The sequence below is a fragment of the Oryzias latipes genome, chromosome 12 (assembly GCF_053564925.1).
Source record: "Oryzias latipes strain Hd-rR chromosome 12, Olatipes_Hd-rR_3.1".
In the NCBI taxonomy this organism is placed as follows: Eukaryota; Metazoa; Chordata; class Actinopteri; order Beloniformes; family Adrianichthyidae; genus Oryzias; species Oryzias latipes.
The window spans coordinates 27,205,737-27,216,580 of record NC_136248.1 but is presented as its reverse complement, the minus strand read 5'-3'; the positions used below and the strand labels follow the sequence as shown (position 1 = coordinate 27,216,580).

At 42.2% G+C, this 10,844-nt stretch overlaps 1 protein-coding gene and 1 non-coding gene across 4 annotated transcripts; both read left to right on the top strand.

The window, feature by feature from the left end:
* Positions 1-526: 526 nt before the first annotated feature.
* Positions 527-10,326, top strand: egfl7 (EGF-like-domain, multiple 7). 3 transcript variants are annotated; one of them, XM_011481502.3, is made up of 9 exons: positions 527-728; positions 4,291-4,537; positions 4,900-5,022; positions 5,260-5,372; positions 6,027-6,122; positions 6,200-6,391; positions 7,591-7,667; positions 8,545-8,707; positions 9,902-10,326. In XM_011481502.3, the coding sequence occupies exons 2-9, from the start codon at positions 4,464-4,466 to the stop codon at positions 9,919-9,921; spliced, it is 858 nt and encodes a 285-aa protein (XP_011479804.1). In that variant the 5' UTR covers positions 527-728; positions 4,291-4,463; the 3' UTR covers positions 9,922-10,326. The 3 variants fall into 3 exon arrangements, with proteins under 3 accessions (XP_011479804.1, XP_078812055.1, XP_078812054.1); XM_078955929.1 differs by having other exon boundaries at positions 557-728; positions 2,150-4,537; XM_078955928.1 differs by lacking the exon at positions 527-728 and adding an exon at positions 1,598-1,773.
* mir126 (microRNA mir-126) lies at positions 6,454-6,557 on the top strand. The gene has a single exon (NR_107147.1). It is a non-coding gene; the product is annotated as a microRNA mir-126 (primary transcript).
* Positions 10,327-10,844: the final 518 nt, after the last annotated feature.

Below are 10,844 nucleotides of genomic sequence, written 5' to 3'. Positions count from 1 at the left end.
TTGAACTTACTATGAAAGTAACAACCTCAGCTCAGCATGTTTGCATGGAACTGCATTGTTCCAAAAGACTAGTCTTGAGTTGAAAATGTTCCCAAGCTGCCCTGAAGAGGCTGTGACCATAAATGCAGAAGAAGGGGAAGAAACGTCCTCCTTATCGTGCAACTGGAGCTTCAACAAGCTGCAATTTCACAGATTTCATCTCCCCATCCGTTTGCTCCCATGCCCCCCAAACAACACTTGTGACATGTATTTATCCATTTAAAACTAAATAATCGGATTACTCTGGACGGCAAAGGCGGCAAGGCCAAGAGGTGAGAAGACTGGAGGCCCTCCTCAAGATGTCTGCGGCAGAATGGGAGCCGAAAAAGTGCTTGAAAATCAGATTCCAGCAGGATGGAGCGTGTTTGTGCAGGAGAGGGGTTTTATCAGCAGCAAACAGTCACAGGAAGTCCGGTTTGGGATTGTCCATCCAATTCCTGTGTTCCACAGGAAGCCTTGCATAAAAAGCAACTGAAATACGCCCAAAGACATTTCATTTGTCGCCGGCCGGCTCGCAGGGAGCACCTTCAACAGTCTTGGGGTTTTTTCACTCCAGGCCCCAAAGTCAAGCTTTAAAAAGAATCTAGCAGCATGGAGAAGACCTCTACAGCGAGGGTCAGGCGGCTGGCGCCCATGGCCGCCGCTCAGCCTACACTCGGGCACTTACCTCCAGAGCCTATACTCCAACGGTAAGACCGCATCTTTTACATGTTTCGCTTCACTAATACATTTCTTTTCGATAACTTTTTACTGGTATCCTGCTGGTATGCGCCAAACTTTAAAAAAAAAAATCAATTTTCAAAATAAAGTTCTATTGTACCCAGTCAATTTGAAATTTAAATATCAGAAAGATGCACAAATAGCACAGGTTTACACACTTTAAAAAAAAATATGTTTGCAAACAGGCCTGGATTTAGTCTATGGTGGGGAGGTGGAATTTCTCCCTGTGCTGAAACCTTGGGGCGTCATATCCATCCAAACCCCTAAAATGATTAGAAAACCATAATATCATCATATCAGTTCCTTTATATTCTCTATTTTTTATTTTTGAAATGTTTAATTTTGGAATTTTTTGTGCCATAATTTTTGTGGGGGCAGTGACGACATTTGGAGGGGGGGGAGGGGGGCATCGGCCCCCTTTGCCGACACCTATGTCCGCCTTTGTTTGCAAATAAAATGCAATAGCGGCCACAGATTAAAACCTTATTTTTAACAAAAAAAAAGTCAAATATAAACAATAAATAATAAAGTTAGTTAAGGTAGGCAATGGCTTGAAGGCAGAAAATAAAATAAATAAAATAATTAATTGGGGAAAAAATAACCCTCATAGTTATTAAAATCGCCATTATTATTCAGCACAGAAAAGGTCATTTTAAAGTAGAATAACTCAAAATGTTTACAAGCATTTGTAGTTTTCAAAGGAAAATAAAGTCTAAATATTTGGGAGAAGGATTTGAACGCAAGCGGCGTGTTTTGCGGGCATTCCCGCAGCAGTCCGTGAGGTGAGGCGAACCAGCAGCCCACCTGTGACGTCACTGACGGGTCCCCCCTCAGAGCAGACCGTCTGAACGGCGGGACACCCAGCTGGAGGAGAGGGAGGAGGTCCTGCCATCACCCCCCCATGCTCCCTGACAGTCCAGGAGAAACCTGCGTGGACTTCTATCCGTGGACTTTAGTTTTTCCCCTTAGAAGGAGGCTCTGAGCGGCGCTTTTCCCCGGACTCATCTCCACACGGTTCGTGCTTGTTTGATGGTTTTTCACGCAGGCGCTTTGAAGGCTCCAAAGGCTCGTGTCCGTTTTCTCATTTCCCCGCCAGGCCATGATAAACCTAGACGTTTCTTTAGATTTTTGGGTGAGATTTAAGTTTTGAGAGTTTGTGTTTTTAAAAGTGTAACCCTGCGTTTAAACTGTGGAAAAGGATGTTAGTCTGTGAAACAGTGACTCCTGGTGGTAACTTTATGAACTGCATCTCCAAAATTACTAGGTGCCAAAAGTTTAAAGTTTTTTTGGATTATTTTAGGCGCATACTTATATAAAAAAATAGAAAATAAAAATTAAATAAGGGTGCCGTTACACTACACTAGATTTGCTGTTTTTTTTTTTAATGAAGGTAGTCTTTTGTGGGCGCGAGGCAGATCTGAGAGACATGCAGGCTGTCATCCGAGGATCAGTATCACCTCCATGAGTGAGGCAGATTGCAGCCCCTCGACCTGCACCCGACCACATCCAGCACTGTGAGAGATTTCCCAGAGGGCTGACTGGGATTGAACACACCTGTGGGGCTGAAGAGTCATGCTTGTAAAAACAGGTGGTTTCATTTTGGTTGTAATCTCGAGCTAATCTGTGTGAAGGCACTTTCAGAGGGTGGGACCTTCTGGGTTGTAGTCCAAATTCTTTGTAGCTGCAGGATGTGCTCAAACTCACGATACAGAATCTCATTTACGGGTCCAAACACGCTTGGAACCCATTGTCTTCTGTGTTTTATAGGAAACATTAACTCCCCAAAGTGCAAACAATATTCGCTTCAGTGCTTTACTGCAGGTCATAAAAGCTGTCGACTACACGACCCTGAACTCGCTTTATTACTTTGAAAAGCCCTCAACTGGAAAACGCAACAAAAGTTTAGATAAATGATTTAAAATATGCCACAAAATGAGTCTGGAAGTTTGACCGCTTTTTGAAAACAGTATGGACATATAAAACCAGCTCAGTGGACCAGTGGTGGAGCGGCTGCGCCAAGATTATGGTTCGATTCCACATTCAGATTAAATTCTCCATTGAGAGGTTGTATTGGGGGGGTTCAAGCACCAACATGTCTGTGATTGCAGCCCCCTGCCCCAAATGACTAGTCAAGTGTGGAGAACACATTTAACCAAACTCAGTTTGAGAGACTTTAGCAAAAATCTATAAATTTGTTGTTTGACATACGTGTTAGAAAAGGATGTGTGACGATTATGCAAAAACACAAAATGAGACAAAAAAAAAAGGAATAAAATTATTTGGAAAACACAAAATTTAAACAAACTGTTGCATCAAACTTTTAACTTAAAACCTGAAATCCAACTTATTTAGGTTAAACTTTTTTTTTTCATTTATTGCACTAAGCTAAAAACAATCAAACCAGTGTTATATGACAGAGTATTAGGGCCACCAGAAAGGGAAAAAATACAATTATATGAGCATAAAATCGAAACTTTATTTTGCTTTGGAAACTACAAATGCTTGTAAACATTTTGAGTTATTCTTCTTTCAAATGACCTTTTCTGTGCTGAATAATGGCGATTTTAATAATAATAATAATAATTTTTTTTCCAATTTATCATTATATTTATTTTCTGCCTTCAAAAAAAAAGTAAAACAAACACAATCATTTATGCCACGGACAATTCTGAGAAATCAGAAAGATATCTCACTGCTTAAAAATCTCCCTGAATGTACTTTATTTTTTGTCAATGTACACCTTTGTTTTTGTAAAATTACAACTTTATTTTAAAATATTTATTCTTTTTATACTCCATTGTAGCACTATGACTTAAATGGAAAAAAAATATATATATATAAAAAGCTTGATTTGAAACCAAATTGGTTGAAAAAGGTTTTTAGCACAAGCTAATGTAATCAGGACGCCCTGTGACAGCGGGGAGTTATGACTTCCCTCTAAACAGTTCTAAAAGGCTTTTATTTTGTAAATTTACATTTTTTTCCACCTTTTTTCTATGTTTCTGATGACATTTTTTAGCTTTTTCCTTTCATTTTTGTTAATTTAATATTTGTTTTTTCCTGTTACAGTTTAATTTGAATCAGTTTTTTTTATTTATTTTTTGCCTAAAATAATCTTGATTTCCACCGCCTACGCTTTTCTTGGGGCGGCGTCCCGCCTCCTTTCTGCCGCCCAGAGGTCGGCACAGATTTCCAAACCCGAATGCTCTTCAGACGGTTTTTCATCTTTGACTTAATGACTTCCGGTTCTTACATGTCGGGGTTCGGGAGTCGGGGGTCTGCTGTTTCTCAGCCGTCTGATCCTTGTCATCTGTTGACTGACGGGACAAACTTCCCTCTCTGGATGCTTTAACATTCATGGCTGCTTCTAAAATTGGCTCACCAAGCCGAGCGCATCCCTCTGGGGCTCTTTGAGTTAATGCTTGACCTGTGGCTGCAGAGAAATAGCAGTTTTTTGTTTCAGTTTGTGCAGAATGCAGCAAAAAGTGTTGCTTTCACCCGCACATGTCCTAATAAATCCTCTGTTTTCAGGTAGCTGGAGTTGTCCTCCTGCAGGAGATCCTATACATCCAGCTTGAGGACATTTTGGCTGCGATCCACCTCCCTCCCCTCCCCCATCATCTTCCCCCTCCTCCACCCCCTCTGGCTGGCATTGAGGCGAATGTGAGCGACCCTGCGAGGGGAACGTGGGAAAGAGGAAGAAGATGTATCGAGCGCTGCTACTTTCCTCCTCCCTCCTCATCGTGATGAGCAGTCCCCAGTTCCACCCTCACCGCGGGTAACAGCTCTCCCTGCTCTTCCTGTGTTTATTATGGTCTGTCATTTTTGTCAGCAGCTCAGTCACAACCTCAGACACACATCAGCTCGCCAGAGATTTGTTTTGTTTGCCACCCCGCCAGAGCTGACACTTTCAGACACGGAAACGACCCAAAAGACATTTCAGGTTGTTAGAATCATGGCAGGAGGAAGCGATCTGCCCCATTTGTAGTCGGTAAAATAAATTAAATGAGGGGTCAAGTGGCGACACGGAGGTCAAAGATCAAGTGTGACCTATTAGGGGCTTTCAGAAGAACTTTCAGAAAGCCGAAGAGCAGGAGCGTTTCATCCTTTAAGTGTTCCTGTTGTTTTTTTTTCTTGCAGGAGGAGGGTGTGCCAGAAGGACGTCCGTCACAATGTCGTCATGGTAACAGAGTCCTACGTCCAGCCAGTTCACAAACCCTACATCACCGTGTGTCAGGGCCATCGCCTCTGCAGCACCTACAAGTGAGAAGCCCTCCTCCAGCCAGAGTTTCCCCAGATGCAGCAACCGCCTCTTATTGAAGGCGTCTCCAGATGTTTGTTTAGTCGGGAAGGAAACGATACATGTTTAGAGGGGGAGAGGGCCATAAACGCATCACGACCTATACACGAACGCAGGAATCTAGATATCTGTGTGTGACCTTGTTAACGTGCTCTGCTACTGCTGCCCGTGAATAACGAGGAAACCCCCGATCTTCACAGGACCACCTACTCGCTGGCTTACCGGCAGGTCAGCAGAACCGTGTCCACTTCCCATTCAGTCCCAGAGTGCTGCCCGGGCTGGAGGCGGCTTCACTCTTCCAACTGCAACCAAGGTAGAATGCACAGTCACCAGAAATGTAGGACTTTTACTTCTGAAGGAAAAAAGATTTTTTGAGAACATATGCATCAGTTTATAAGAACACACTTTTTCTTGGTTGGGGATGGAATAAACCACCATCAGGAGGGTCAGTGCAGGTTCTACAAATGAGATTATGTGAGACCCAGTCATGCAAAAATACCCCTGAAATGAGCAGGAAGCAACGCATTTTCCCCCATAAAGTGATAACTCATTGTTATTATTCATTAGTTTTAAAATATTTGATTGTATATTTGCTTCACTACAAATGTCTTTGTTCATTCTTTAGAGGAACACAACATGCAATTCCTAAATAAAAATGACATTTTTGGAGTTTCAGTTGAAGTTTCGTTAAATCTTATTTGAGATTTAAGATTTACTTCAAAGATTTTTCCTAAAAAATGTTTGCTTGGAGATCTCTTCAAATGCCTGTCAAATTACTGCAGAAATGATGGATGGGAGGGTTCCTATCCGTCTGATCCAATCTTCCTCCTCCCCAAAGTAGTTTATTGATTTATTGACAAAAAAAAAAAATCTCCAGGATTTCCACTGATAAGACATGAAAAGATGTGAAAACTACAAACATTTGTTCTTCATTTGATTGTTTTTTTGCGTTGATCTGATCTCCCAGCCGTGTGCAGACACCTGTGCATCAACGGGGGCACCTGCCAGAGACCCAACCTCTGCGCCTGTCCTCCTGGCTGGACGGGGGACCGGTGCCAAACAGGTACGAACCTTCAGAGCGCCACGCAGAAGCCGAGAGCGTTGGAGCGCACATTCACACCTCCATTCTCGCCCTGTCAGACGTGGACGAGTGCAGCGGGAAGCATCCGTGCGTCCAGCGGTGCGTGAACACAGCCGGCAGCTACCGATGCGCGTGTGGAGACGGCTTCAGGCTCGCCGCAGACGGGCATTCGTGTCAAACCCTTCCTACTCCCCCTCCTGACATTCCCACCCAGGACGAGGAGACCAGAGGGGGTGATCAGAGGGATGCGGGTAAATGAGGAGGATTCTGAACTCTTGTTTTTGTGACTCTGTTCCACGGCCGGACAGAAGAGCGCAACATGGCCAGCTTTGCGGTCCATTATTACTTTTGGTACGCGCTATGCCACTCTCAACTCGTACCGTGAGTAATAATGCACTGCGACTGGTGCCGACTCCGGACCGATGCTGCCAAAGAGACGTCCTTTGAGTCCCGTCTGCCTTTAATGGAGCTCCTGCACCGCAATCCTTGAAAAATGTTGCCTTGTTGCCTCTCAAGCAGAAAAAGTTCATTTTTTACTTTCTCATGTATCTTAGGAACCAAACAATCAAACACAGTTGAACCTTTGACATTCTTCTCAAGCTTTATTCAGTTTTATTGCTCCTGTGGGAAATTATGCAACGTGAAATCTTACAGGAAAGTTACCTTTTTTTTAGCTTTGTTTTTTTTGTTGCCTCTTTTAGATTAAAAGTCTCCTCCACTTTCCGAGATACATACACCTTCGTGGAAGTGAGAGTGTGCCAGTTTTGACAGGCTCAGGTCCAAACTCTCCTCTCTTTATCAGTGTTTCTGTTTTTTGAAATTCCCCCTCCTTAATTTGATGGATTGCTAAATCAGCAGGAGACGTCATGCATAAAGATGTTTCAGAACAACAGCATGTTTGCTGCATGGCTGAAGTGTTGTTCCAACAGGTCCTGTAGGGGACGGGGTTCTCTTATGTTCAGGAGGGGATGCTGATGCAGATCAAAAATGTAAACACAGATTCAGATGTTAAGAACTCTCTCTCTCTGCCAAGAATTGCTACTTTCCAGACTCTTTTTTTTTTCTCCCCCACTCTGTTCTTGGCTGGGGTTTGTGTTCTCATTCCAGCTTCGTCAACCTCGTCTGCTGGGGGTCACCCCCCCCCCCCCCACCTCCCTCCCTGTTTTTCACCCTGTTCCTCTCGTCTCTCTGTTAGACCACATCTGGGAGAAATCCATTTGTCTGCAGAGGTGCGACCGCAAGCTTTACCCGGACATTTCCTCCTCACAACTGGAGGGATGAGTGTTTTGCTCGTTTATTTCTGGTGCCCTCTCTTCTCCCCCTCTGTGACTTATATTGCTTCAGCCGATGGCAGTTCAGAGATGTTGCTGGAAAGGGCTTCATGATTTGGTGAAGCTTCTGTAGAGTCAAAAGCTGTTGGCTGACATGGGTCCCTCTGCGTCTCCTGCAGGTGGACGGGTCGCCCTGGTCGAGAACGTGACAGAGGAGGTGAAGAGTTTAAGGAGCAGAGTGGAGCTGCTGGAAAAGGTACTCATAAATGTGCTCGTCACTTGAGCTCTGATCCCTAAAAGTAAAACTCAATAAAAACAGCAAGTTGCTGTTTATGTTTGAGTGTATTCCAACATAAAGGAGCACATCAGGGCTCTATCCTGGCCCCACTGCTTTTTCCCTTGTGCATTAACAGTGTATGTATCTATAAAACCTTCTAGCAACACTTTTATGCAGATGATACTGTGTTTTCTTTTTTTTTTTGCATATTTTAAACTCCCCGATCAACTATTTTTAAATATAAACCAAAAAAGAAAGATGTCATATTTTTCCCCCATGTCAGGATTAAGAGCTCAACTAGGATTTGTTTTGATAAAAATAAAAATCTGCTTTTAGCTGGACAATAATCTAAATTTGCTTGTCACATTTTTTAGTTTCCGTAAGTAAAAACCTAGTTACTAGCTTTATTCAGCTGCTACTCAACTATGGTGACTTCATGTAACTCTGCTGGTTCCATAGTCCTTGCTGTTCTTCTTTTAGTTTTATTACAAACTCACTACAGAGCTCATCCACTACATCTACTCAGCACCTTATCATGAGCAAGTTGTTGTCTGAGCTAAACTTATCTGAAACTGGTCTTCTTTTACACGATAAAACACAATAAAAGCATAAAGTTGCCATTTATGTTTTATTGTATTTCAAAAAAAGGAGTACCTCAGGGCTCTATCCTGGCCCCGCTGCTCTTTCCTTCCTATAAAACTAAAAGACCACCTAAACTTAGCCACAACTTCTCTTAAACACAAGTCGAATTAAAAATTAAAAACAACATTTTTGTTTTTGTTGGTCTAGCTAAATAAAATAATAAACTTTAATGGTATATGATAACACTGTCTTCATGTGTTCCTGCCTCTTGCAGCAGCTGCAGTTGGTGTTGGAGCCCTTCAGCAGCTTCTTCCCGCTGTCGCTGGACGAGGGCCTGACAGAGAAAACCACTTTGCTCTCTCACTCTTTTCGGCAGCTGGACCGCATCGACTCACTCAGCGAGCAGGTCGGCTTTCTGGAGGAGCGCCTTGGCACATGTGAGCGACCACAATCCCCAGCTTTGCTTGTTCAACCATGTAACTGAGCATCTTTCCATTAAAAAGCTCAATTTACCAATTATCTATAATTTTATTAATAGAAATCCAATAATCTAAAGTCTTTATCTAAAAAAACAAAGATCCTTTGGGTTATGAAATGACTTCAACCGCATTGTCCAAACAGATTCAGAGATAAATTTGCTCTTAGTATCTTAATCTAGTTACATAAAGATGACAATAAAATCCTTTTAGATTTAATTTTAACAAGATAAAAAAAACCTAAATATACTTTCAAATATCCTCAAATGCTGATGTTTGCAGATTTGTATACATTCTTACTAAATACTATTAGTTAACATATGAATTCCACTTTTTGTATTGACTTATGAAAGGTTGCACAAGCAAAATAAAAATATATATACATGAATATTAAAACAAATATGTACATCTGCTTTTTTCAAATAGAAATGAACATAAAATACAATTTTATGTCAATAGATTTTCATAGCAAAAAGCACAGTTAAAACATTAAAATTAATGTATTTCCCCCCCCATTGTATTCCTCTTATTCCCTTCCATATACTGCAGATCTTTTGTTCTTTACTACTTTTTAGGTGCACATGCAGACATTTGGCAGTAAAGGCTCAGAACTGGGCTTTTGAAAATGATATTAGTTAAGGTTCCAAAAGAACAGCATAATTCATGCTGCTTTACCTTCTCTTGACCTTCATAAAAGTTTTTCCTCAGTTATACCTGGTTTTTGCTCATTCTTTAATGACCCACTCTGACCAAAATTGTGTTTTTTTTCTTTTTGACCATGTTTTTGTGGCATTTTTCTGATGATAGAGGACACATTAAGAAATGTAAGCACTGTAAGAAATGTACTGTAAGAAATGTAAGCACTGTAAATTGCACTTCTGAGTATTGAATTGGAATGAATTGAACACATTTCTCTTGAATTATGACTCAGTTTTTTGTGTGATTTTGGCTAAAAGCAGCATCATCTTGGTTTAAAGACCCCTGGGAACGCTTTGAAAACAGATCTAAAGATAATTGGAGTTGGTCTTTAAAAGAAGCATGCGAAGAATGTCAGATTTCCAATTACAAATCAAGTGGAACATCTCATAGTTTTCTCATCTGAATCTTAAATTTGCTGCATTTGGTAGTAACTGCTTCCATCTCCCCTTCCTGTAGGCTCCTGCCAGGAGAATTAGCCACAGAGCTCGGCCTTCACCCTTTCAGCGATTAAGAATGTGCGCTTCAAGATGGCTGCAGGACAGTGATGGCAGATGTCCGAATGTGTCGTCAGTCTTTCGTGATTCTCCTCGTCCCGCCCTTTCCCTGTTTAAATGAGGTTGTAAGTGCAGCAGCAGGCCTGGTATCACCATTATGTCACTGTTGCAGCGCTTCAGTCAAACCCTCAGGGGTTCAAAAGTCAGAGTAGCCACTTAGTGTCCGAGTTTGCTTTACATCAGTGCAGCTGTGTCCTCCGTCAGAGGGCTGAAACCAACATCTGTATTTATGTATTTAATTTATGATTACTTTTAATCATCTCCCTGAGCTCCAAAATACATTTTTACTTAGTTTTGTAACTTTTGTAATAAAAACCTTGACCAAAACATGTTTATAGATTTTTTTGGAGCGCTTTCCCTCTGCGTGTATGTCGGATGACGTATAAATCCTCCCTGCGATGCTACAAAAGCAGCATCTGGAAGTGGCCTGGAGCAGAGGCTGAGGCGGCGGATCAGCTGATGCTGCTGTGGGCGGATCCTCGCCTGCCCAGGACGGATCATGGGCTCAGCGTGGATCAGGAGTAGGACTAAAGGTTGATCAGTTTACAGACATGATGCAACAGAGCAGCAACCATGACCTCCAACCCAAATGGCAAAATGTGACATGAAAGGAGAGCACACTGGTCTTCCAAGGAAAATACTGTAATGAATAAGGACACGTGGGCAGAAAGGGACATGAACTGGTTCACATCCTTGCTGGGACTTTTCTGTGTGGGTTTTCTTCCACAGTCCAAAAACATGTTTGATAGGTTGGCGTCTCTAAATTGCCCCTAGGTGCGTGTCTGAGCCTGCATCATGACCTGGGATAGGCTCCAGCAACCTGATGATTCCAGAAGGGAACGGTT